We start from the raw sequence: 27,242 nt of genomic DNA on the forward strand, positions 1-27,242 counted from the left end.
GAAGAAGAGTGTTTGAGAGCTGTGGTTGGTCTGTGCTTTTTCAGCCTTCCTGGAGGGTTATTGTGCTGGACTGTGATGGATTTGAGTTCCTCAATGAGAGACTCCTCTGCATGGTTTGAACTCTTTGGCTCCTGATTCATTAGATGTCCAAGTACTTGGGGCTTGGGCTGGTGTTTCTGAGGGTGGTGGATTCTGTTCTCATGCAGCAGAGCTGGTTTTTTTTTGCCATACGATTGCCTTGCTCTGTTATTTCCTGGCTCCTTAAGAAGACAGGAGCCTGAAGAGTGCAGCCTCTTTCCTTAAGGGAGGGAAATTTGCAGGTGCATGGACTGTAGCAAATAGGGAAGGTTGTTCCCTGTATAGAGAAATGGAAGGTGGTAGGGAAGAGGAATGCAAGTTCTTACCAAAAGGCATTTCCATGCTTTATGGCAAGTGTGGTGTAGGTGTTTTAAAAACAATTTGGTAAAGGAAAAAAGAGCTGAATACACAAGAATAGAAACTGAAGAGGAGGGGAGGCAAAGAAAGGACTGAAAAGTGAAGGAAAGAGAAGACATAAGGAAAGAGAACAAGGAAAGGGAAATAAAGTAAAACAAAACAAAACAAAAAAACAACTACAAAGAATAGCAGAAGGAAATTAAGAAGGAAAAGAAAAATAAAGGGCTCTATGCAAGTAAAGTGGAAGCAAGGAAGAAAGAAAGAAGACAAAGGAAGGAAATAAGAGACGAAAAAGGAAACAAGCAGCACTCACCGGCGCTCCATCTAGATGCAGCTGGTCCCTAAGAGCCTCCCTCTTGGTTGGCATACCGCGTTTCCCAGCTGATGTCCGGTAATTGTCCGGTAATCTCAGCTGATGTCCGGGCTGTTGTCGCCGAATCTCACGGTTTCCGCCTGCGGAGGCGACTGGGAGCTGCGAGGGGCGTAAAGAGAAGAATGGAAAGAGTAGGGAAATGGGAGAAAAGAATCGATCACGGCAGAGAGAGAAAGAAGAGAAGAAGGATGAGAACCAGAATTAAAAAAAAACAAAAACGAAAACAAAAACAAAACAAACAAAAAAACCCCACAAAAAACAATTACCCCAAAAAACATAAGAAAGCAGAAAAAAATATGGAAAAAGGGCAAAGGAGGACAAGGGGAAAAGAGAACAGAGTACAGAAAATGAAAAGTGCAGGCAAGAGAAAGGAACAAATACAGACGACTGACGACAGAGAAAAATAAAGGAAGAAAACGAAATGAAGGCAGAAGAGCAAGAAGGAAAAGAGTGCTTACAAGCAAGTAAAAAGAAAAAACAAAGAAGCAGAAGAACGATGAGAAAGGAAGGGAAAGCCGAGAGAAGAGCTGAGCAGCGCGGGACCAGAGGCACAGACGATGGTGGGAGCGTGTGCGGCGGCGGAGCAGCACACGGTGTCGCTGCAGGCTCAGAAACGGCGGCCGAGCGGCTCGGCGGCTCCGCCCCGGTGTGGCGGAGAGCCCGGCTGTGAGCGCGGGGGGGCGGCGCGGGGCGGGCAGGAGAGCCGGTGAGTCCGGGCGGCGGCGGGGAGCCGTGCGGGTGGCGGCGGCGGCGGTAGCAGCAGCGATGGGCAAGTGGTGGTGGCCCGTGTTGCGGGTGCTGGTGCTGCAGGCGGCCTGGGCGCTGGTCGGCGGGCAGGTGCGGTACTCGGTGCCGGAGGAAGCCAAGGCCGGGACGGTGGTGGGGCGTCTGGCGCAGGACCTGGGCCTGGAGGCGGGCGAGGCGGAGGCGCGGCGGCTGCGGCTGGTGTCGCAGGGCCGGCGGGCGAGCGTGGAGGTGAGCGGGGCGAGCGGGGCGCTGGTGGTGAGCTCGCGGCTGGACCGGGAGGAGCTGTGCGGGAAGAGCGCGCCGTGCGCCCTGCGCCTGGAGGTGCTGGTGGAGCGGCCGCTGCGCGTGTTCCACGTGGAGCTGGAGATCACCGACATCAACGACAATGCCCCGCTTTTCCCCGTAAAGGAAGAAACCTTTACCATCGCGGAACTGTCGGTGCCGGGATCTCGATTCCCTCTGGAGGGCGCGTCGGATGCAGATATTGGAGCTAATGCACAGCTCTCCTATACTCTCAGCTCCACCGAGCACTTCAGACTTGATCATCAGGTTAATAACGACCAGAGCGCATCTTTGGCTCTTGTTTTAACGAAACCGCTGGACCGCGAGACGCTGTCTTTGCATCGGTTGGTACTGACGGCGAGTGACGGGGGCCGGCCGTCTCTGACAGGCACGATGGAGCTGGTGATCTCGGTGCTGGACGTGAACGACAACGCGCCCGAGTTCAACCAGTCGGTCTATAAAGTGAAAGTCTTAGAGGGATCAGAGCTCGGTGTTCTGTTAATGACGCTCAGTGCCACGGATCTAGACGACGGTATCAATAGTGATATTCTATATCTATTTAGTAGGCGTGTACCTGCTGAAGTAAAAGAAATGTTCACTATCGATGGAAAAAAAGGAGAAATCAGACTTCAAGGAAAATTAGACTACGAAGAAAAAGATGTTTATGAGATCACGGTAGAAGCAACAGATAGAGGCTCCCCTCCACTGTCGGGTCACTGCAAGGTGTTGGTGGAGGTGCTGGACGTGAACGACAACGCGCCGGAGGTGTGGGTGACGTCGCTGTCGGTGCCAGTGCCGGAGGACGCGTTGGTGGGGACGGTGGTGGCGCTGCTGAGCGTGTCGGACCGGGACTCGGGAGCGAACGGTCGTGTGCGCTGCGCGGTGTGGCCAGCGGCGCCGTTCGGGCTGGTGTCGACGTTCGCGGGGTCGTACTCGCTGGTGCTGCGGGAGGCGCTGGACCGGGAGCGGGTGTCGGAGTACGAGGTGGAGGTGCGGGCGGAGGACGGCGGGTCGCCGTCGCTGCGCGGCCGTCGCGGGGTGCGGGTGCCGGTGTCGGACGTGAACGACAACGCGCCGGCGTTCGCGCAGGCCGTGTACACGGTGCTGGCGCGGGAGAACAACGCGGCGGGCGCGGAGCTGGCGCGTCTGTGGGCGCGGGACCCGGACGAGGCGGACAACGGTCGCGTGCGGTACTCGGTGTGGGAGGGCAGCGTGGGCGGGGGCTCGTCGGCGGGCGCGGGGTGGCGTCCGGCGTCGAGCTACGTGTCGGTGGACGCGGAGAGCGGGCGTCTGTGGGCGCTGCAGCCGTTGGACTACGAGGAGGTGCAGGTGCTGCAGTTCGAGGTGCGGGCGGTGGACGCGGGGGAGCCGCCGCTGTGCGGCAACGCCACGGTGCAGCTGTTCGTGTTGGACGAGAACGACAACGCGCCGGCGCTGCTGCCGGCTGGAAGCGGCGGGCCGGGGCCCGGGTTGTCGGGCGAGGCGGCGTTGGGGCCGGGCTCTGGGGCGCTGTTGGCGTGGGCGGCGTGGGGGGCGCCGGCGGGGCAGGTGGTGGCGAAGATCCGCGCGGTGGACGCGGACTCGGGCTACAACGCGTGGCTGCGCTACGAGCTGTGGGAGCCGCGGGGTAAGGGCCCGTTCCGCGTGGGGCTGTACAGCGGCGAGGTGAGCACGGCGCGGGCGCTGGAGGAGGCTGACGGCCCACGGCAGAGGCTGGTGATCGTGGTGCGGGACCACGGGGAGCCGGCGCGCTCGGCCACAGCCACGCTGAGCGTGTCGCTGGTGGAGGGCACCGAGGCGGCGCTGGCGGCCGCGGGCTCATCATCGTCACCAGGGGCGCGGCTACGTCCGGCGGAGGGCGGTCCGGCAGCGACAGGAGCGGCGGCGACAACGAACGTGTGGCTGGTGGTGGCCATCTGTGCGGTGTCGAGCCTGTTCCTGCTGGCGGTGGTGCTGTACGGGGCGTCGCGGTGGGCGCCGCGGGCGGGCGTGCTGTCGGGGCCCGGGCCGGCGACGCTGGTGTGCGCCAGCGAAGTGGGGAGCTGGTCGTACTCGCAGCGCCAGAGCCGGAGCCTGTGCGTGGCGGACGGCGCGGGCAAGAGCGACCTGATGGTTTTCAGCCCCAACTTCCCGCCGCCGCCCGGCCCCGCGGCGAAGGAGACGCAGCCGGAGCCGCCCGCTCTCGTGGACACGGTCAGTGGTCCTCCCTGCCTCGCCTCTCGCCCCTTCCCTGGCGCCCCTTCTTGCTTCTCCCCCGTCTTCCTTACTAATCTTTGTATTCCCGTTTGGACAGGAAGTGTGACAGTTTCTGGCTTGTTTTGACCCTCTTTGAATATTTGCATCAGCAGCCATACTATTATAAATCCCTGATATTTCTCTTTCCAGCTATTGAAAAACCAGCCCAACCAAATGCTTCTACATAGTAGGTATCATTGGCTATATTGGTGTGCTAGTCGTAATTTGGATTATTCTTTCACATAATGAATTCAAAGCTCATTGCCAATAGACCTATCCCAATATCACTTTTAGAAAGAGCTTTGCTCTCATGTCTGCAACATTTCCGTCTGAGATAGCTTAAGTGTATCCCAACTACAAAGTGTCAGTTGCAGAGTGTCTGCCAGACACCTTGTATATGATAATGTCTCTATGTTTTTTATGGTGCTGTCATTGCTGGGAAGAGTCTGCAAAAGCTGGAGTGAGCCCTGAGGTGAGAAAGGAAACTGTGGCATAGCATAGAGGTGAATGTGACAATGGCACTGAGTAGGGCCTGTCCATGTCCTATGTGAATGGTGACTTTTGGCTGTTAGAAGACTTGTTTAAAGTAACTGGAAATCCTTGGGATGACCATAGGCCATGACCATGTCTTAAAATGACAAGAGTGGAGGTTAAAATGCAGATTGCTGAATACTGTCTGGTAATTGTTTTCACTCCTGTTATGGGAAAGGTACTTTGAGAGGCTATCTTCCCAATTTGCTGTCCTTGTGCAGTGGTGGGCATCTGTAGCAACTTCCACAGCTCTTGATGTTATCATGATGGATTCGTGCTCCTCCTCAGGTGGGATTTTTTAAGGAGATATACTGTGGTGTTTGTGACCTCTGTACAGTTGATTTCCCCTACCTGTGCACAGGTAGCCTCAGTAGAGATGGCATGCCCTTCTCTAATGCTTAAGACTTTCCCAATGTGGATTATGCTGCCAGCCTTCTCCGAACCACTCTTTGGTCATCTTTCTGCTCTTAGTCTTCCTAGGAAAATGTTCAGGGTGTTGGCATTGCATTTGGTTGTGTTTCAATACAGTGGGATGCGATCCTTTAATTGTCTTCTCTCTTACCAGAAATGGGCACATTTTCAGTTTTTCTTCTCTCATATTTGCAGTGTCTTGATAATACTGGATGAGATGCAGACTGCAGAATTTTGGCAGCTCTCAGGTGACAGAATTTTGGTTGATTGGCTAGTGTGAGGAATGGTATTTCCACTATACCAAGCTGAGGTTTGTGTTGAGAGAATGTCATTATCCTTTAGCTGTTCCACCTGCTTCCCCTGTGACAGAAGTGCAAAAGGGAGCATGGTGCACTGCAGAATGATTTCAAAGCCTTTGCAAAATGTGAGTAATTTTCTTTTGTTCAGCTTTCCAAGAACTCTCTGACAACCTTAAGGGAAAATGTCCCTTAAAACCAGTTCTCCCATCCTGACAGTGATTCTTTTCTGAAGAAGTAACCGATGATGCCACAGGTAAGTCACTCGTAGCTAGAGGAGATGAGTTTGAGAGACAGATGTACATTTGTTCCTGTGTAGTCATGGTACCTTCATGTTGGATTGAAACGATGTTGCCTGGATGGTAATGCCTGTAGGTTTGGGCCAGTAAAACACCACTGCCCACTCTCATTCTTTTCCTGCTACTTCTACACACAGAGTGAATGGGTGGCAGCAAGCACAAATGGAGGAGGGACCCTGATGGTTTGCATGTGTTAAGCATCCATGGAATGTTCTCAGTGAAAATGCCATGATGATGGCATTTTGTTCAATTGTAGTGATGCGTGGATCATGCTGATGAAGGAGAGCTATTCCTTGAAGACTAATGCCCCTGATTACTAAGGTTCTTGCTGTGTTGTTCTGGCAGTGCATGCCTGCCTGAAGGGAAAACCAAGAGCTTGACATTCTGTGCACAGATGAAAAATGATGCAGGGAGAACAGCTCTTCAAGTGGTGGTGGGTATCTATAGGAGGTTCCATGGCTGTTGATCTAGCCATGATGGTTCCTTCTTCCTCCTCACTGAGATTTTTAAAGGCACATGAGGAGGTGGATGTGATCTTCGTGCTTCTGACTTCCCCTACTTGTGCGCTTGCACAGCTGCCCTCAGTAGAGATGCTCTGTCCTATTACACAGGGCTCCTTCTGATTTGCACACATACATGGCAAAGTTTGCAGAGCAGCCCAGCTCTGGTTTTCTGTGGTACAAATTTTCCAGTTGATATTGTGAGTGCACTTGTGCTTCGACATTTGGTGTGGGGTTTTTTAAAATTATAAAATCCTTGCAGACTGGATTCAGAGCTGTCATAGCTCTAATCACAGAATCTTTAAGAAGAACTCTTAACGTGCAGCTCCATGGTGTTTCCATCCAAAACTGCTGAGAAGGCACAAAGTATTTAAGTTGAAGTTCAGGCATCTGGGAAGAGTCTTCCAGACAGCGAATGCCTTTGCATATGTTCCTTGTGCTAATCGCAGGGTAAGGTGAGGATGTGCAAAGGCCAGGGTCATACTGAGAGTGGGGTTTAGAGCTGGGGCATATTCTTGTGGTGGAGCAAGGTCTGGGTATTGTGGCAATGATTCTTCAAGTGGCAGTGAGTAGGGCATGGGCTTGTGTCACTGAGATATTGACTGTGACTGGAGAAGGGTGTTGCTCAAGGGAAGTGGAGATGCTGGGTAAGAACATGGTCTGTGTTATTGGGGAAACACTGGATAATGTTCATGTAGCTGCAGATCTCATTTCCCACGGCATGTCATAGAGGATGCCAGTAGGCATGCGAAGGGGCCTGATGCAGAGCTGCTTCCTTGGAATCCTCTCAGGACCTCTAGAAGTTCTGGACATCCTTGTACCCTTTTGCCCTCCATGGTGTTCCCATGTGATGTGAAGACATCTGCCACAGGCTGCTTTAATAATTTGCTCCTGAATACTGTTGGTCAAACAGAAGGTTTTTGAAATCTGAATCACTTTGTCTACCTTCTCTTAAGCCCTCTTCAGTCGTCTCTCTTCTCATCTCTTTTGCTAGGCAGGGGAAGAATGCTCTCCTTATTGAAAATGTTGGCAAACCTTGCCTGTCAATACAGTGGAATGGGTTCTTTTAGTTTTCTTCTTTCAGCAAAATCTCCCATGCTTATGATTTTTCTTCTCCCACATTGGCAATGTGTTGTTAACAATGGATTAGATGCATATGTCAAAATTTTCACAGCTGTGTGCTTGCAGAGCTTTGGGTCAATTGCCATCAGTGTAGGGGATGGCTTTTCCACTCTCTTGAGCTGAGGTTGACTTTGAGAGAATGCCCTTGGTGTTCAGGTCTCCTTTCTGCTTCCCATGTGATAAGAAGTGCATAAGGGAGCACTGTGCACTTTCCAATAATTTTGAGGCTTTTGGAGGACATGAGATTTTTTTTTTTTTTCTGTTGAGGTTCCTCAGAAATGTTAAGGGAAAATGTTGCTTAGAAGCAATTCTCCTGTCCTGAAAATGTTTTTTATTCTGAAGAAGCAACCAGTGATGCTGCAGGTAAGTTGATGATACCTAAAGAAGGTATGTTTGAGAGACAGATATACTTTTGTTCCTGTTCAGTCATGGTATCTTCATGTTAGATTAACAGAATGTAGCCTGGGTTGTAATCTCTGTAGATTTGGAGAACAAAGCTCCACTGCTTGTTCTCATTCCTTTTCAGCTGCTTCCAGGCACAGCATGAGCTGGTGGCAGCAAACACAGATGGAGGAGGCACCTAATGTGTTTGCGGAGTGGACATGTTGTGTGTCAAGGAGATGTTCTCAATGAAAATGTCTTTGGCTGTGTGACAGGTGGCTCATGCTGATGAAGGATGGGTATTCCGTGGGGACTACTGCTCCTGGATACTCATGTTCTCCGTCTGTTGTTCCTGTATTGCATGCCTGCCTGAAAGGGAAAGTAAGAGCATGATTTCAGCATTCATGTGGAAAATGAGGCCAGAAGAACAGCTGTCCACCAAGGCACATGAACAGTGCTCAGCAGCTGTGGTTGCCATGTACATTTTCAGCCTTTGTGGAGGACAGTTGCACTGGGCTGTGATAGGTTTGATTTCCCAAATGAACAACGCCCTTGCATTGTTTGGACTCATTGGAGCCTGTTTTCAGAGATATTCAAGTACCTGGGGCCTGGTCTTGTGTTTCTGAGGGTGGTGGATTTTGTTCTAATGTAGAAGAGCTCTTCCTTGCCATATGGTTGCTTTTTTCTCTTATTTGCTGGGTCCTCTAGTGGATTGGGGGCAGACGAGTGTGGTCTTCATCCAGAAGGGAAAGGAAGGTGAGAGGAAGTGGCAGTCTGTTTGGTTTGTATAGACTGGAGAAAGGCAGGGAAATTTTTCCCCATCTGAAGGCATTGAAGGTGGAAGGAAATGAAACGGGAGTTCTTATAAAGGGTATTTCCATGCTTCATGGTAAGTGTAGTGTAGTCATGTGGAAAATCTTTTTGTAAATGTAGAAAAGAAAAGAGACAAGGATGGAAGCAGAAGAGAATGGGAGGGAAGGATATGGAAGGCCAGACCGGGGAAGAAAAAAGAAGAGAAAGAATGAGGAAAGAGACAAGGAAGAGAAGACCAAAGGCAAAGGAAGATGGAAAGAATGAGAAAGTGGGAAAGAAGAAATCTATGCAAGGAAATGTAAGTAAGGAAGAAAGGAGGAAGGGTAAGTAAGGATGGAAAGAAATATTAAACAAACAGACAAATGTGCAAACGAATGAATGATAGAGATCACCAGCAGGTACTGATATTGTCTCTCCACGCTGAATGGATCTGAGGACCTCGGCATCCTTGGTACTCAGGGACGCTGCGCAAGGTTTGATGAGAAGCAGTGGGGAAGAGGAATGAGGGCATGCCAGTTCTCCACGGTGGGAGTGATGTAGTCACATAGAAAATATGTTGGTAAAGGAGACAAGGAAGAGGCAAAGAAGGAAGAAGAAAAGGGGAGGGGAGGTCATGGAAAAGAGGAGAAGGAAGGAAAGAAGGATGAAGTGAGGCTCCTGAGGCAATTGGCAAGCTGTGAGTGGGGGTAAGGAAGACACAAGGATGGAAATAGAATGAAAAGGCGACACAAGTACACAGCAGGACATGAAGGAAAAGGGTAAGGAAGAGAAAAAAAGAAGTAGAAAAGAAAAAACAGTTGGAAAGAGAAGAGAGAAACAAAGAAAGATAACTCAGGCAGGAAGTAAAAGACGAATGTCTGCAAGTAAAAAGCAAGTAAGCATTGAAAGAGGAAAAAGAGAGAGAGGAGAGGAGAGGAGAGGAGAGGAGAGGAGAGGAGAGGAGAGGAGAGGAGAGGAGAGGAGAGGAGAGGAGAGGAGAGGAGAGGAGAGGAGAGGAGAGGAGAGGAGAGGAGAGGAGAGGAGAGGAGAGGAGAGGAGAGGAGAGGAGAGAAGAGAAGAGAAGAGAAGAGAAGAGAAGAGAAGAGAAGAGAAGAGAAGAGAAGAGAAGAGAAGAGAAGAGAAGAGAAGAGAAGAGAAGGAAAAGGAAAAAAAAAGACAAGAGAATGGAAGAAAATATTTTTAAAAAAAAGGAAAGAAAAAAAAGATTGTATGCAAGCAAAGAGCGATAAAGAGAGGAAGAAAGCAATAAAGAGGAAAGCAAAAAAGAAATAAAAGAAAGGAGAAGGGAAAGAAGAGGCGAGCAAGGAGCTGAGCAGCGCAGAGGTGATGATGGGAGCGTGTGCGGCGGCGGAGCAGCACACGGTGTCGCTGCAGGCTCAGAAACGGCGGCCGAGCGGCTCGGCGGCTCCGCCCCGGTGTGGCGGAGAGCCCGGCTGTGAGCGCGGGGGGGCGGCGCGGGGCGGGCAGGAGAGCCGGTGAGTCCGGGCGGCGGCGGGGAGCCGTGCGGGTGGCGGCGGCGGCGGTAGCAGCAGCGATGGGCAAGTGGTGGTGGCCCGTGTTGCGGGTGCTGGTGCTGCAGGCGGCCTGGGCGCTGGTCGGCGGGCAGGTGCGGTACTCGGTGCCGGAGGAAGCCAAGGCCGGGACGGTGGTGGGGCGTCTGTCGCAGGACCTGGGCCTGGAGGCGGGCGAGGCGGAGGCGCGGCGGCTGCGGCTGGTGTCGCAGGGCCGGCGGGCGAGCGTGGAGGTGAGCGGGGCGAGCGGGGCGCTGGTGGTGAGCTCGCGGCTGGACCGGGAGGAGCTGTGCGGGAAGAGCGCGCCGTGCGCCCTGCGCCTGGAGGTGCTGGTGGAGCGGCCGCTGCGCGTGTTCCACGTGGAGCTGGAGGTCACGGACATCAACGACAACGCCCCGCTCTTCCCCGCCGCCCGGAAAAACCTCAGTTTATCGGAGAACTCACCTCCGGGGTCTCGGTTGCCTCTGGAGGGCGCGTCGGATGCAGATACCGGAGTTAATGCACAGCTCTCGTATACACTCAGCCCCACTGAACATTTCTCTGTGGATTTGCAGAGAGCGGAGGAGGACAGCGAGTCCTTATTCCTGGTGCTCAGGAAACCTCTGGACCGCGAGACGCTTCCTGTGCACCGTTTGGTGCTGACGGCGAGTGACGGGGGCCGGCCGTCTCTGACGGGCACGATGGAGCTGGAGATTTCTGTGCTGGACGTGAATGACAATGCGCCGCAGTTCAACCAGTCGGTGTATAAAGTGCAGCTGATGGAAAATACAGAACCCGGCTCATTAGTGATCAGAGTAAACGCCACGGATAGGGACGAGGGAACGAACAAGAATATCTCGTATATTCTCCAGCACTTCTTCCCTCAGGATGGAAGAGACGTTTTCGGGATCGACAGAAACAGCGGGGAGATCCGTCTCAGGGGTGAACTGGACTTTGAGGATGTCGGTCTCTATCGGCTTCAAGTGGATGCGACAGATCAGGGAAATCCACCACTGTCGGGACACTGCAAGGTGGTGGTGGAGGTGCTGGACGTGAACGACAACGCGCCGGAGGTGTGGGTGACGTCGCTGTCGGTGCCGGTGCCGGAGGACGCGTCGGTGGGGACGGTGGTGGCGCTGCTGAGCGTGTCGGACCGGGACTCGGGGGCGAACGGTCGTGTGCGCTGCGCGGTGTGGCCGGCGGCGCCGTTCGGGCTGGTGTCGACGTTCGCGGGGTCGTACTCGCTGGTGCTGCGGGAGGCGCTGGACCGGGAGCGGGTGTCGGAGTACGAGGTGGAGGTGCGGGCGGAGGACGGCGGGTCGCCGTCGCTGCGCGGCCGTCGCGGGGTGCGGGTGCCGGTGTCGGACGTGAACGACAACGCGCCGGCGTTCGCGCAGGCCGTGTACACGGTGCTGGCGCGGGAGAACAACGCGGCGGGCGCGGAGCTGGCGCGTCTGTGGGCGCGGGACCCGGACGAGGCGGACAACGGGCGCGTGCGGTACTCGGTGTGGGAGGGTGGCGTGGGCGGTGTCGCGTCGGCGGGCGGGGGGTGGCGTCCGGCGTCGAGCTACGTGTCGGTGGACACGGAGAGCGGGCGTCTGTGGGCGCTGCAGCCGTTGGACTACGAGGAGGTGCAGGTGCTGCAGTTCGAGGTGCGGGCGGTGGACGCGGGGGAGCCGCCACTGTGCGGCAACGCCACGGTGCAGCTGTTCGTGGTGGACGAGAACGACAACGCGCCGGCGCTGCTGCCGTATGGAAGTGGCGGGTCGGGGCCCGGGTTGTCGGGCGAGGCGGCGTCGGGGGCGCTGTGGGCGTGGGCGGCGTGGGGAGCGCCGGCGGGGCAGGTGGTGGCGAAGATCCGCGCGGTGGACGCGGACTCGGGCTACAACGCGTGGCTGCGCTACGAGCTGTGGGAGCCGCGCGGGAAAGGCCTGTTCCGCGTGGGGCTGTACAGCGGCGAGGTGAGTACGGCGCGGGCGCTGGAGGAGGCGGACGGCCCGCGGCAGAGGCTGGTGATCGTGGTACGGGACCACGGGGAGCCGGCGCGCTCGGCCACGGCCACGCTGAGCGTGTCGCTGGTGGAGGGCACCGAGGCGGCGCTGGCGGCCGCGGGCTCGTCGTCATCAGGGGCGGGGCTACGTCTGTCGGAGGGTGGCGCGGCAGCGACAGGAGCGGCGGCGACGACGAACGTGTGGCTGGTGGTGGCCATCTGCGCGGTGTCGAGCCTGTTCCTGCTGGCGGTGGTGCTGTACGGGGCGTCGCGGTGGGTGCCGCGGGCGGGCGTGCTGTCGGGGCCCGGGCCGGCGACGCTGGTGTGCGCCAGCGAAGTGGGGAGCTGGTCGTACTCGCAGCGCCAGAGCCGGAGCCTGTGCGTGGCGGACGGCGCGGGCAAGAGCGACCTCATGGTTTTCAGCCCCAACTTCCCGCCGCCGCCCGGCCCCGCGGCGAAGGAGACGCAGCCGGAGCCGCCCGCTCTTCTGGACACGGTCAGTGGCCCTCCCTGCCTCGCCTCTCGCCCCTTCCCCGACGCCCCTTCTTGCTTCTCCCCCTCTCGGCCTTCTCTCTGCTCTGGCCCTTCTCTCTTGCTCCCTGGGCACGCGGTAGTGGGAGCCGGGCTGAGCCCCCGGGTGTTGCCGCACCCAGCTGAAGTTAGGGTCGGCAGGTGATTTTTGCTGTTATGGGTGTGAGTTGTTCTGTCGTCGGATAAATCCAGTGTGGCTCGCCTTGAGAGGTGCCACGCTATGGGCGTTCGAGATGCTCTTGCTTGCTCATGTGTAGCATTTTCACCGGAAATTGCCGAAGGAATGCAAGACACACAGGCTGTGCTGGTGACAGTCCTCCAGCCACTATTTAGTTTTATTAGTCTTAGTGACTAAGCATGCACGATGGACTTTTCTTGTTTTCTTTTTGCCGCTCCCTTGTTGCAGTAGTAAGAAGCATAAACTGCTCAGGCAGACTATTGGAACCCAGGACAGGTGTTAGAAACTGGCATTTGCTTTTTTCTTTTTCGTTTTTCCTTCTCTCTTTCTCTCCCAGCTTGTGAGCTTTGTGTTCCTGGCTGGACTGGTGTTGTGATGGGCAGTGGCTTTTTGACGCACTTTGAATATTTGCATCAGCAAATATTATAAATAATTATAGCTATTATAACTATTATAACTATTATAACTATTATAACTATTATAACTATTATAAATTCTTGGAATTTCTCATATCAGTAACAAAAAAACCCCACAAAAGTCACCTACACAATAGATAACATTTGCTACATTGGTGTGCTTGTTAGCATTTGGGTTGTTTTTTCACATCATGAATTCAAAGCTCATTTCCATTAGGGCTGTTCCAATATCACCTTTAGAAAGAGTAATGGTTCTAGGTCTTAAACATTTCATCTGAAATAGATTAAGAATATCCCAAATACAAAATGTCTGCTGGGGAGTGTCTGGCAAACACCATGTACATGATAATATCTGTATGATTTTTATGGTGTTATCGTTGCTGGGAAGGGTCTGCAAAAGCTGAAGCAAGCCTGACTTGAGAAAGGAAACTGTGGCATGTCACAGAGTTGAATGTAGCAGTAGCACTGAGTGGGACCTGGCCGTGTCCTGTGACTTGGAGCAGTGGGTAGGCTTGTCTGCAGGAATTGCACATCCTTAGGAAGACTATAGGCCATGTCATAAGATGACAAGAATGGGACATAAAATGCAGATGGCTGATTACTGTCTAATGGTCATTTTCACTCCTGTTTTGGGAAAGACATTTTGAGAGGGTATCTTAACAACCTGCCACCCTTGTCCAGTGATGGGCATGTATAGCAGCTTCCACAGCTGTTGATGTTGCCTTGGTGGATTCTTGCTCGTCCTCAGGTGGGAATTTTAAGGAGACATGTGGAGGTGTGTGCAACTTCTGTGCACTTTACTTGCCCTACTTGTGCACTTGCACAAGTACCTTCAGTAGAGACGGTGTGTCCTCCTCCAATGCTTAACTTTTTCCTAATGTGGGATATGCTGCTAGCCTGATCTAAAGCTCTCCTTGATCATCTTTCTTCCTTTAGTGTTCAGAGGTGAGGGGAAAAAGTGTTCCCCATTTTCAAGGTGTTGGTATTGCATTTGGTTACATTTCAATAAAGTGGGATGGGGTCCTTTAATTGTCTTCTCTCTTACAAAAAACTGCCAGCATTTTCTTTTGTCTTTTCTCATATTGGCAATGTCTTGGTAATACTATATGAGATGTAGACTAAAGAAATTTGGCAGTTCTCATGTGGCAGAGTTTTGTGTGGTTGGCCATCACTGTGAGGGGTAGCTTTTCCACTATACCAAGCTGAGGTTCATGCTGAGAGAATGTCATTAGCCTTCAGGTGTCCCACCTGCTTCTGCTGTGATAGAAGGGAGCACAATCCACTGTAGAATGATTTGAAAGCTTTTGCAGAACATAAGTAGTTTTCTTTTGTTCAGCTTTTCTGGAACTAATTTATAACTTTAAGGGTAAATGTCCCTTAAAATGAATTCTCCCATCCAGACAATGTTTGTTTTCTGAAGAAGCAACCAGTGATGCCACAGGTAAGTCACTTCTAGCTGAAGCAGATGAGTTTGAGAGACAGATGTACTTTTGTTCCTGTTTAGTTGTGTTACTTTCATGTTAGATCAATGCAATGTTGCCTGGGTTGTAAGGCCTGTAGGCTTGGGCCAGCAAAGCAACACTGCTTGCTCTCATTCCTTTCCTGCTGATTCCATGCACAGGGTAAAAGCGTGGCAGCAAGCACAAAAGGAGGAGGGACCCTGATAGTTTTCTTGGATTGGATGGGTCGACCATCCATGGAAAATGCCATGATGTTTCCTTCATGGCTGGTTTTCAACTATGTGATGTGTGAATCATGCTGATGAAGGACAGCTGTTCCTTGAGGACTAATGCCCCTGAATATCAAGGTTCTTGCCATATTTTTGTGGCAGTGTATGCCTGCCTGAAAGGATAAACAAGAGGTTGACATTCAGTGTGCAGGTGGAAGGTGATGCAGGGAGAACAACTCTTCATCGAGGTATATGAAAAGTGCTGAGGGGCTGGGACTGCCCTTTGCTTTTTCAGCCTTCTTGGAAGATTGTCCTGCTGGCCTGTGATAAGTTAGAGTCCTTGAATGAAAGACTCCCTTGTGTTGTTTGCGCTCTTTGGAGCCTGTTTGCACAAATGACCAAGTACCTGGGGTGCCAGTTTGTGTTTCCAAGGGGGTGATGGATTCAGTCTGATGAACATTTTCAGTGCTGCTTTGGGAATGGTGTTGTGGGAAGGCAGTGCTTCAACGTGCTGTCCTTTTGCTCTAGTAGGCATCTACAAGAGCTTCAACAGCTGTGGATGTGGGCATAATGGTTCATGTAAGGAGGAGGATGTGAGTTTTGGACACTTGACCTCCCCTTACCTATACACTTGCACGGGTGGCCTTGGTAGAGATGATGTGTCGCCTTGTCAGTATTAACTCATTCTCATATGACATATACATGCCAAACCCCACACAGCAGCACAGCTTAGGTTCTTTAGGGTAGAAATGTGATGGAAATCCTTGGGAGAGACTATGATCCATGTTATAGGAAGGCAAGAACGGGACATGATGTGCTTGTTTTGAAAACACATGTCCAGAGTGAAGAATTGAGGATGCCTAGAGGAAAGCATGAGGCAGGATGAGCATGGAATGTTGTTTTGCACGATCCTTTTCCAGGCTGCATGGGTCCGTAGTTGGAGTCCTTCCCGTTGTTGAGATAGTGTCTGGTGTTGAAATGCCCACAATGTCTTTTGAAGTTATGAATATCTCCCACCAGAGACAGTTCCTTGTACCGCTGACGGCCTGACATAGGCCATGTGTTGGTAAGAGGGTTGAGATGCAGACTGCTGAATACTGTCTGAGGGACCTTTTCCATCTTGTTTTGGTAGAGGCATTGTGGGAGGGTGGTGCTTCAATCCTTGCGCAGTGCTGGACATCTACAGGAGCTTTCGCAGCCATTGATCTTGCCATGGTGGTGCCTTCTTCCTGCTCAGGCAGGATTTTTAAGGGCACATGAGGAGGCGAGTGTTAAATTTGTGCTCCTGACTTCCCCTACTTGTGCACTTCTACAGTTGGCCTCAGTACAGATGGCATTTTTTCTTCTCTCATATCACACATGGCTCACTCCGATATGTGCATGTATGTGGCAAACCCTGCAAAGCAGCTCAGCTCTGGTTTTCTATCGTACAATTAGACATAAGTTACGTGGTTTTAACCACATTACATCAAGTTGATATCGTGATTGCGCTTGCACATTGACGTTTTGTATGTGTTTTTAAAAAATAATTAAATCTGTACATAGTGGAGTCACAGCTGTCAGAACACAATCTTTAAGAAGAACTCTAATTTGCAGCTCTGTGGTGTTTCTGTCTGGGATTGCTGAGAAGACACAAAGTATTCAGGGTGAAGCTCAGGCATCTGGGAAGAGTCTGCCAGATAGTTAATACCTTTGCATCCATCCATATGTTCTTTGTGCTGATCACAAGGGAAGGTGAGGATGTCCAAGGCCTAGGTCATGCTCAGAGTGGGGATTAGATTTGGGGCATGTTCTTGTGGTGGAGCAAGGTCTGGGTGTTGTGGCAGTGATGCTCTGAGTAGCACCAAGCAGGGTCTGGGCATATATCGCTGGGAGAGTGACAGTGAGTGGAGAAGAGTGTTGCCTGAGTGAAATGGAGATGCTGGGTAGAACAGTCTCTGTCATTAGGTGAGGACTGGACAATGTCTGCTTAGCTGAGGACCCTATTTCCCAGGGCGCAAGATACAGGATGCCTGTAGAGAACCTTGAGAAGAGGCCTGATGCAGCGCTGCTTGCTTGGGATTATCTCAGGAACTCCAGAATATCTGCACATCTGACCTCTAGAAGTTCTGGACATCCTTGCACCCTTTTGTCCTCTGTGGTAATCCCATGTGATGTGAAGACAACTGCCAGAGGCTCCTTTAATAATTTGCTCCTGAACATGGTATGCTGTTGGAGAAACAGAAGGTTTTTGAAATGTGGATCACTTTCACTTCTCTAAAGCCCCTTCAGTCATCTTGCTGCTCACCTCCTTTCTTAGGCAGGTGAAGAAGTTTTCTTCTTTCAGCAAAAACTCCCATCCTGTTGGCTTTTCCTCTTTCTTAGTGGCATTGTGTTTGTAACAGTGGATGAGATGCATATGTTAGAATTTTCCCAGCTGTCTGGTTGCAAAGTTTTGGACCAATTGCCATCAGTGTGGGAGATGACTTCTCCACTCTCCTGAGTTGAGACTGACTTTGAGAGAATCTCCTTTGCGTTCAGGTCTCCCTTCTGCTTCCCATGTGATAAGAAGTGCGTAAGGGAGCACTGTGCATTGTCCAGTGAGTCAGAGGCTTTTGCAGAACATGAGTGATTTTTTTCCTGTTGATGTTACTCAAAAACATTAAGAGTAAACGTCCCTTAGAAACAATTCTCCTGCCCTGAAAACGATTCTTATTCTGAAGAAACAACAAGTGAAACTACAGGTAAGTCAAGAATACTTAAAGAAGGTGTGTTTGAGAGGCAGTTGTACTTCTGTTCCTGTTCAGTCATGATATCTTCCTGTTGTTTCAACAGAATTTTGCCTGGATTGTGATGCCTGTAGGTTTGAAGCAGCAAAACCCCACTGGCTGCTCTCATTCATTTTCTGGTGCTTCCAGGCACAGCATGAGCTGGTGGCAGCAAGCATGGATGGTGGAGGGACCCCCCTGTGTTTGTGGAGTGAATGTGTTGGATGTTGAGGGGATGTTCTCAGAGAAAATGTCGTGGTGTAACCCTGGCGGTACTTGTTTGGCTGTGTGACAGGTGGCTCATGCTGATGAAGGAGAGGTATGCTGTGGGGACTACTGCTCCTGGGTACTGGGGTTCTTGCTGTGTTGTTCATGCAGTGTATACCTGCCTGAAAGGGAAAGCAAGAGCTTGACATTAATTGTGCAGGTGGGAAATGAGGCCAGAATAATAACTCTGCATCGAGGTACAGGAAGAATGCTTGGGAGCTGTGGTTGCCCCATGCTTTTTTAGCCTTTGTGGAGGATTGTTGTGCTGAGCCCTGATGGCTTTGAGTTCCAGAATGAGAGATTCCCCTGCACTGTTTGGACTCATTGGAGCCTGTTTTTATTATTTGTCCAGGTACCTCGGACTTGGGCTTGTGTTTCAGAGCGTGGGGCGGATTCTCTTTTGATGTGGCAGAGCTGTTCTTTGCCAGACAATTGCCTTGCTCTGTTTTTTGCTGGATTGTCGAGTGGACTGGAGGCAGAAGAGTGCGGTCGTCTTCCAGAAGAGAAGGGAAGGGGAGGTGAAGGGGCAGTCTGTCTGTCTGGCATAGACTGGAGGAAAGCAGGAAGTTTGTTCCCCGTCCAGAGGTGTGGAAAGCGTAAGAGAAGGGGAAGGAGAGCTTTTGCCGAAGGGTATTTCCATGCTTTCTGGTAAGTGTGGTGTAGTCGTGTGGAAAATCTTTTGGTAAATGTGAAAAACATGGATGGAAGCAGAAAAGAACAGGAGACAAAGATATGACATGCCAGACCACGAAAGAATATGGAAGAGAAAGAACACAAGGGAAGAAAGAGAAAAGGAAGAGAGGTCGAAAGAGGAGGGAAGAGAGGAAAAGGAAGAAGGGAAGAATGGGAAGGGAAGCTCTAAAGGAAGGAATCTATGAAAGCAAAGAGCAAGGAAGGGAGGAAGGCAGGGATGATAGAGGAGATTACCAGCATGCATTGACCTTGTCTCTCCGAGGTTAATGGAGTTTAACAGCATGCAGTGATGCTATCACTCTATAGAGGAAGGTGGTGAGGGAGAGAAAGAAGGAGGAAAGAAGAGGAAAAAAACCCAAGGAAGGACGACATAAGACAAAGTAAGAAAGGAAGGAAGATGACAATGATGAGAAAGAAAGGAAGAAATCATAAAGGAGCTTACCAGAGTGCAGCTATGTTATCGCCAGTTGCTGAACTGACAGTTGCTTGACAGTCTCCACTTGCTGAACTGAATTCCTCTAAAAGCCTCAGTCTTGGTTAGAGGACCGCGCTAAGGCGCTGATGTGCCGTAATTAGCACTCAGGCCTACGTTTTTGATGGTTTCGCACGTGGCATGGGAGGTGACTGGCAACATACAGGTGGGTTAAAGACGAGAGAATAATAGAAGAACTGAAAGGGGAGTATGGAAATCGGATCGGCAGCCAGAAAAGGATAAGGAGAAGGAAGAAAGAAAAGAACAAAAGGAGAGAAGAGAAGAAAGCAGAGAGAGAAGGAAGACAAAGTAGAAAAAGAAGATGAAAAGGTAGGAGAGGGAAAAGAATACAGTATAAAAAAGAAAGGAAGAAGGAAATAAAGGTATCTGTTCAAAAAATGAGTGCCCAAGCAAAGAAGAAAGGAAGGAAGGATAAAAAAAAGAAAGAAGAAAAAGAAAGAGGAGAAGGGAATGGAGACCCGAGAGAGCAGATAAGCAGAGAGAAAGCAACGGTGGGAGCGTGTGCGGCGGCGGAGCAGCACACGGTGTCGCTGCAGGCTCAGAAACGGCGCCCGAGCGGCTCGGCGGCTCCGCCCCGGTGCGGCGGAGAGCCCGGCTGTGAGCGCGGGGGGGCGGCGCGGGGCGGGCACGAGAGCCGGTGAGTCCGGGCGGCGGCGGGGAGCCGTGCGGGGCCCGGGCGGGTGGCGGCGTCAGAAGCGATGGGCGAGTGGTGGGGGCCCGTGGTGCGGGTGCTGGTGCTGCAGGCGGCCTGGGCGCTGGTCGGCGGGCAGGTGCGGTACTCGGTGCCGGAGGAAGCCAAGGCCGGGACGGTGGTGGGGCGTCTGGCGCAGGACCTGGGCCTGGAGGCGGGCGAGGCGGAGGCGCGGCGGCTGCGGCTGGTGTCGCAGGGCCGGCGGGCGAGCGTGGAGGTGAGCGGGGCGAGCGGGGCGCTGGTGGTGAGCTCGCGGCTGGACCGGGAGGAGCTGTGCGGGAAGAGCGCGCCGTGCGCCCTGCGCCTGGAGGTGCTGGTGGAGCGGCCGCTGCGCGTGTTCCACGTGGAGCTGGAGGTCGCCGACATCAACGACAACGCCCCGCTCTTCCCCTCCGCCCGGAGAAACCTCAGCATCGCGGAATCGTCGCTGCCAGGGTCTCGGTTCCCTCTGGAGGGCGCGTCAGATGCAGATATCGGAGCTAATGCGCAGCTCTCCTATGCACTCAGTCCCACGGAGCATTTCAGAATAGAGGAAGAAAACAGTAACTCGCGCAGTAAATCCCTGTTTCTGGTGCTCACGAAAGCACTAGACCGCGAGACGCTGCCTGTGCACCGGTTGGTGCTGACGGCGAGTGACGGGGGCCGGCCGTCTCTGACGGGCACGATGGAGCTGGTGATCTCGGTGCTGGACGCGAACGACAACGCGCCCCAGTTCAACCAGACTGTGTACAATGTGCATTTGCCCGAAGACTCCTTAAAGGGGAAACTGGTTACCCAAGTGACAGCAGTGGATCTAGACGAGGGACTAAATCGAGAAATTACTTATGAAATGGATACGGTTGTTCCTTCTTCTGCTTCAGATGTATTCAACGTTGATGCAAAAAGCGGGGAGATCAGACTTACGGGTGCCCTGGATTTTGAGACAGTTGCTTTCTATGACGTACAAATTAAAGCGACAGATAAGGGGACGCCCCCTTTGTCGGGTCACTGCAAGGTGGTGGTGGAGGTGCTGGACGTGAACGACAACGCGCCGGAGGTGTGGGTGACGTCGCTGTCGGTGCCGGTGCCGGAGGACGCGTCGGTGGGAACGGTGGTGGCGCTGCTGAGCGTGTCGGACCGGGACTCGGGGGCGAACGGTCGTGTGCGCTGCGCGGTGTGGCCGGCGGCGCCGTTCGGGCTGGTGTCGACGTTCGCGGGGTCGTACTCGCTGGTGCTGCGGGAGGCGCTGGACCGGGAGCGGGTGTCGGAGTACGAGGTGGAGGTGCGGGCGGAGGACGGCGGGTCGCCGTCGCTGCGCGGCCGTCGCGGGGTGCGGGTGCCGGTGTCGGACGTGAACGACAACGCGCCGGCGTTCGCGCAGGCCGTGTACACGGTGCTGGCGCGGGAGAACAACGCGGCGGGCGCGGAGCTGGCGCGTCTGTGGGCGCGGGACCCGGACGAGGCGGACAACGGGCGCGTGCGGTACTCGGTGTGGGAGGGCGGCGTGGGCGGTGTCGCGTCGGCGGGCGGGGGGTGGCGTCCGGCGTCGAGTTACGTGTCGGTGGACGCGGAGAGCGGGCGTCTGTGGGCGCTGCAGCCGTTGGACTACGAGGAGGTGCAGGTGCTGCAGTTCGAGGTGCGGGCGGTGGACGCGGGGGAGCCGCCGCTGTGCGGCAACGCCACGGTGCAGCTGTTCGTGGTGGACGAGAACGACAACGCGCCGGCGCTGCTGCCGTATGGAAGCGGCGGGCCGGGGCCCGGGGCGTCGGGCGAGGCGGCGTCGGGGCCGGACTCGGGGGCGCTGTGGGCGTGGGCTGCGTGGGGGGCGCCGGCGGGGCAGGTGGTGGCGAAGATCCGCGCGGTGGACGCGGACTCGGGCTACAACGCGTGGCTGCGCTACGAGCTGTGGGAGCCGCGGGGGAAGGGCCCGTTCCGCGTGGGGCTGTACAGCGGCGAGGTGAGCACGACGCGGGCGCTGGAGGAGGCGGACGGCCCGCGGCAGAGGCTGGTGATCGTGGTGCGGGACCACGGGGAGCCGGCGCGCTCGGCCACGGCCACGCTGAGCGTGTCGCTCATGGAGGGCGCCGAGGCGGCGCTGGCGGCTGCGGGCTCGTCGTTGTCATCAGGGGCGGTGCTTCGTGCGGGGCTGCGTCCGGCAGAGGGTGGCGCGGCAGCGACAGGAGCGGCGGCGACAACGAACGTGTGGCTGGTGGTGGCCATCTGTGCGGTGTCGAGCCTGTTCCTGCTGGCGGTGGTGCTGTACGGGGCGTCGCGGTGGGCGCCGCGGGCGGGCGTGCTGTCGGGGCCCGGGCCGGCGACCCTGGTGTGCGCCAGCGAAGTGGGGAGCTGGTCGTACTCGCAGCGCCAGAGCCGGAGCCTGTGCGTGGCGGACGGCGCGGGCAAGAGCGACCTCATGGTTTTCAGCCCCAACTTCCCGCCGCCGCCCGGCCCCGCGGCGAAGGAGACGCAGCCGGAGCCGCCCGCTCTTCTGGACACGGTCAGTGTCGCCCACTACCTTGCCTTTCGCTCCTTTCCCCCCGTCCCTTCTGTCCTCCGTGTCCCTTCTGTCCTGTTCCCTGAGCAGGCGGTGATGGGACCCCGGCTGAGTCCCCGGGACCTGCGGGTAGTGGGTGCTTTGCAGGTTCTCAGGGATGTGAAAGGGATTTTTGCATCAGCCTTGGCGTCCTTGGCAGAGCCCCTCGCTTCTTGCTGTGTGGGCAGCTAAAGAAGGGTGTTGCCTCAGCCAGGAGCAGTTATATTTCTTGGCTACACATTGCTATTCTGCGTGTGAGTTGTTAACCTGTCGAATAATATCGTTGCGGAATTCGGTGAGGTGCCACGCCGAGAGCTGTCTAGACGCTCTTGCTTGCTGGTGTGTAGCATTTATATCCGAGCTTGCTGAAGGAGTGCAAGTCACGCAGGCTACAGTGGTCACAGTTCCCCAGGCACTATTTCCAGTTTTATTATTCCTGTTGACAAGGCAGGCAATAGGCACTTTTATTGGTTTCTTTTTGCCACTATGTTATTTACATATGTAGAAGCAAAAAATACTCAGGTAGAGGAATGGAACCCAAGGTGGGAGTTGGAAAAGGGCCTTTGCTTTTCCTTCCTTTTTGTTTTTCTGCCCCTGTTCCTTGCTGTGCTTGTGAGCTTTGTGTTCCTGGCTGGACAGTCGTTGTGATGGATGCTGTCCATTTTTGAACATTTGCAGAGCAGTGGTACTCTAATAAATCCCTGTGATTTCTCATTTTGGCGACAAAGAAACCACTCAACCAAATTTTCCACACAGTAGATATTTGTTTTAATGTTGTGATCATGAGTGTTTCACTTGTTCTCTCACATTATGAATTCAAAGTTCATTGCTGTTAGAGCTGTCCCAATATCACCTTTAGAAAGAGTATCAGTCCCAGGTCTAAAACAGTTCTGTTTGAGGTAAAGGCATTTCCCAATATGACGGGTCAGCTCCACAGCATCTGCTGACACAGTGTATATGGTAATGTCTATATGTTTTTTATGATGCTGTCATTGATGGGAAGGCTCTACAAAAGCCAGAGTGAGCTGGGAAATGAAACTTTGCTGTGTCACAGAGGTGAATGTGGCAGAGGCACTGAGTAGGGCCTGGTCATGTCCTGATGTGAATGGTGACCTTGAGCAGTGGGAAGACTTGTTTAAAGTAACTGGAAATCCTTTGGAAGACAATAGGCCATGTCATACGATGGGAAGAATAGGAGATAATCTGATTGTCTTAAGAACACAAGTTCCAGAGTGGTGAACAGAGAATACCTACAGGAAAGCATGAGGCAGGTTTGGCACAAGGTCTTCTTGCCCAAGATACACTCCCAGACTCTATGGATCTGGTGTTGGAAGCTCTCCTAGTCATGAGATAGTATGTGCTATTGAAATGCTCTCAATCTTCTTTGAAGTTATGAATATCTCCCACCAGAGACAGTCCCTTGTGCTGCTGCCTGCCTGCCATAGCCAATGTGTTACTAAGAGGGGTGAGATGCAGACTGCAGAATACTGTCTGACAGACCTTTTCCATCTAGTTTTGGGAAAGGCATTGTGGTAGGGTAGTGGTTCAGTCTGCTGTCCTTGCACAATGGTGGGCATGTACAGGAGGTTCCACAGTCGTTTATCTCGCCATGATGGTTCCTTTCTCCTCAAGCAGGATTTTTAAGGGGATATGAGGAGGTGGGTGTGATCTTTGTGCTCCTGACTTCCCCTACTTGTGCACTTGTACAGTTGGCCTCAGTAGAAATACTGTGTCCTGTTACGCATGGCTTGTTCTGATATGTACATGTACCTGCCAAGCCATGCAGAGCAGCCCAGCTCTGGTTCTCTGTGGTATACATTTTCCCACCCAGTTGATACTGAGTATGCACTTGTGGCTTGACATTTGGAGTGTTCTTTTTAAATAATAAAATCTGTGCAGACTGGGATTTGAGCTGTCACAACTCTCATCACAGAATCTGTAAGAAGAACTCTAACATGCAGTGCTATGGTGTTTCCATCTGAGACTGTTGAGAAGACACAAAGTATTCTCAGGGTGAAGCTCAGTCACCTGGGAATGATCTGCCAGACAGTGAATACCTTTGCATCCATCCGTATGTTCTTTGTGCTGGTCACAAGGGAAGGTGAGGATGTCCAGAGGCCTAGGTCGTGCTCAGAGTGGGGATTAGATTTGGGGCATGTTCTTGTGGTGGAGCAAGGTCTGGGTATTGTGGCAGTGATGCTCTGAGTGGCACCAAGCAGGGTCTGGGCATGTATCACTGGGAGAGTGACAGTGAGTGGGGAAGATGTTGCCTGAGTGAAATGGAGATGCTGGGTAGAACACAGTCTGTGTCACTGCAGAAGCACTGGATAATGTTTGATTAGATTGAATTATTTTCTATGGTGTAGGATAGGGGATGCCAGTAGAAGATCTTGAGAAGATACCCAGCACACAGTGCTGCTTTCCCATGCCCTGCTGAGGACCTTGAGAAGTTCTGCAAATCCTCGCACCCTTTTGTCTTCCATAGTATTCCTGTGTGATGTGAGTGCATCTGCCATAGGCTTACTTTAATAATTTTCTCCTGAACATGGTATGCTATTGATCAAACAGAAGGTTTTTGAAATGTGGATCGCTTTGACTTCTCTAAAGCCCTCCTCAGTCACGTCTCTTCTCATCTCCCCTGCTGGGCAAGGGAAGAAGTGTTCTCCATATTGAATATTTTGCCAAAGCTTGCATTTCTATATGCATGGAATGGCTTCTTTTAGTTTTCTTCACTCAGCAAAATCTCTGACCCTTATGGTTTTTCTTGTCTCACATTGGCATTGTGTTTGGAATAGTGGGTGAGTTGCAGATGTCAGAATTTTCACAGCTGTCTGGTTGCAGAGTTTTGGACCAACTGGCATCAATGTGGGGGATGGCTTTTCCACTGTCCTGAACTGAGGTTGATGTTGAGAGAATATCCTTAGCTTTCATGTCTTCCTTCTGCTTCCCCTGTGATAGAAGTGCATAAGGGAGCACTGCACACTGTCCAGTGATTTTGAGGCTTTTGCAGAACAACTGAGTTTTTCTGTTGAGGTTCCGTAGACACCTGGGTGGTGTTTGTTTGGCTGTGTGACAGGTAGGTCATGCTGATGAAGGAGAGGTATTCCGTGGGGAGTTCTGCTTCTGGATATTGAGGTTCTTGGTGTGTTGTTCCTGCATTGCATGCCTGCATGAAAGGGAAAGCAACAGCTTGATTTCAGCATCCAAGTGGAAAACGAGGACAGAAGAACAACTCTTCATTGAGGTACATGAAGAGAGCTTGAGAGATGTGGTTGTCATGTGTGTTTAAAGCCTTAGTGCAGGGTTGTGCTGGGTTGTGATGAGTTTGAGTTCATAAATGAGAGACTCCCCTGCATTGTTTGGACTCATTGGAGCCAGTGTGTATTGGTGTCCAAGTATCTGGGACTTGGTCTTGTGTTTCTGAGGGTGGTGCATTCTGTTCTGATGTAGCAGAGATGTTTCTTTACTGCATGATTGCCTTCCTCAGTTACGTGCTGGGTCCTTGAGTGGACTGGAGGCAGAAGAGTGTGGTCTTCTTCCAGAGCGGAAGTGGGCTGAGGTGAAGGCACAGTCTGTGTCTTGCATAGGCTGGATGAAAGCAGGAAGGTTGTTCCTTTCTGGAGGCATGGATGGTGGAATGGAAGGCGAATGAGAATTCTTGCCATTTCCATGACGCATGGCCCGTGTGGAAAATATTTTAGTCAACGTGAAAAATAAAAGAAGAGACAATAACAGGAGCAGAAGCAAAGAGTAGGCATGGATGTGGCAGGCTGGACCCAGAAAGAAAACGGATGAGAAAGAATATAAGGAGGAAAGAGGAATGAAGGAAGAGAAAATGAAGAGAGAAAAAAAAAAAAAGAAAAGAGGTCAAAAGAGAAAGAAATAGATGAAAAGGAAGAAGGAAATAATGGGAAAGGAAGCAGGAAAGGAAAGAATCTATGCCAAGAAAAAGGAAGGATGTGAGAAAGAAAGGAGAAGGAAGGGATGATAGAGGAGATTAGCAGCATGCACCGATGATATCTCTGCATGGTTAATGGAGCTGAGGATGTCGACAGGCTCGGTACTTAGGGACAGTGTGTAAGGCTTGATGAAAAGTCGTGAGGAAGAGGAGAGACCTCTTGCCTGAGGGCATCTCCGTGTTCCATGTCGAGTGTGATAAAATCATGTAGGAAACATACTGGTAAAGGGAAGGAGAAGGGAAGGGCAGGAAAGTGATAAGAAGAGAAGGAGTAAGGTAACAGTGAAGACAAGAAACGATAGAAGTACAAGGCAAACAAGTGCAAATGAAACAATAGCGATAAAGAAGAGAAAGAAGAGAAAGAAGAGAGAGAAAGAAGAGAGAGAAAGAAGAGAGAGAAAGAAGAGGAAGGAAGGAAGGAAAAGAAAGAAAGAAAGAAAGAAAGAGAGAAAGAAAAGACAAATGAGTTTACTACCATGCAGCGATGCTTTCACTGTATACGGAAAAGTGGTGAGGGAGAGAAAAAAGGAAAAAAAAAGGAGGAAAAAGAAAGAAGCAAACGAGGAAGGACGACATGGTACAAGAAACTAACTAAGGAAAGAGGATGACAACGAGAATAAAAAAAAGGAAGAACCTATAAAGAATATTATTAGAACGCAACAACATTACCTCTAGATGCCGAACAGAACTTGTCCCTATCTGCCCCCGCCTCGGTTAGAGTACCGCTTCCCGCGCTGATGGCTCCGTCTTTTGGCGGTCTCCGCCGCGGCGGCAGCGGGGATGGATGAGCTGAGAGAGGTGGTAAGGGTGGAGACAAGGATGCAAAGAGAGAAAAGGAAGTATAGACTAGAGAAGGGTATGGAAAGAAAGAAAATAAGAAGGAAGGGAAGAAAAGAAAATCAGAGAAAAGAAAGCAGGAAGAGAAGAAGGAAAACGAGTAAAAATACAATATTTAAAAGTAGAAAACAGTAAGACAGAATAAGGATGAGGGAAATGAAGATGCAAAGAAAAGAACCTATGCGAACAAGCAGTTAAAAGACAAGGAAGAAAGATATGAAAGTGGGAAGAAATCCTAAAAAGAACGAGGAGAAGGCAAGAGAGACCCGAGAGAGGAGATGAGCAGCGCAGAGGGAGCGTGTGCGGCGGCGGAGCAGCACACGGTGTCGCTGCAGGCTCAGAAAC

General features: G+C 52.2%; 4 protein-coding genes across 4 annotated transcripts in view; all 4 read left to right on the forward strand.

Moving 5' to 3' along the window:
• The first annotated feature begins 1,573 nt into the window (after window positions 1-1,573).
• On the forward strand, window positions 1,574-4,159 carry LOC135575425 (protocadherin alpha-2-like). The gene has a single exon (XM_065030078.1). It carries the CDS (start codon window positions 1,574-1,576, stop codon window positions 4,157-4,159), a length of 2,586 nt encoding a protein of 861 aa, XP_064886150.1.
• On the forward strand, window positions 4,039-19,600 carry LOC135575448 (protocadherin alpha-6-like). The gene is given in 2 exon segments (XM_065030249.1): window positions 4,039-9,877; window positions 9,879-19,600. Coding segments are annotated over 2 exon segments (2,829 nt in total). The 5' UTR covers window positions 4,039-9,751; the 3' UTR covers window positions 12,582-19,600.
• On the forward strand, window positions 19,598-22,294 carry LOC135575426 (protocadherin alpha-2-like). The gene has a single exon (XM_065030079.1). It carries the CDS (start codon window positions 19,598-19,600, stop codon window positions 22,292-22,294), a length of 2,697 nt encoding a protein of 898 aa, XP_064886151.1.
• LOC102091615 (protocadherin alpha-2) overlaps window positions 22,089-27,242 on the forward strand; it is a 112,740-nt gene continuing 107,586 nt past the window's right edge. Inside the window, 1 exon segment of the mRNA XM_065030247.1 lies at window positions 22,089-27,241. Within this exon segment, the coding sequence (XP_064886319.1) occupies window positions 27,176-27,241 (66 nt within the window). The 5' untranslated portion in view covers window positions 22,089-27,175.

The sequence above is a fragment of the Columba livia genome, chromosome 14, assembly GCF_036013475.1.
Source record: "Columba livia isolate bColLiv1 breed racing homer chromosome 14, bColLiv1.pat.W.v2, whole genome shotgun sequence".
In the NCBI taxonomy this organism is placed as follows: Eukaryota; Metazoa; Chordata; class Aves; order Columbiformes; family Columbidae; genus Columba; species Columba livia.

What these genes read in the sequence shown, in the direction of transcription:
- LOC135575425 (XM_065030078.1), top strand. Translation starts at nt 1,574, where the DNA reads ATGGGCAAGTGGTGGTGGCCCGTGTTGCGGGTGCTGGTGCTGCAGGCG.
- LOC135575426 (XM_065030079.1), top strand. Translation starts at nt 19,598, where the DNA reads ATGGGCGAGTGGTGGGGGCCCGTGGTGCGGGTGCTGGTGCTGCAGGCG.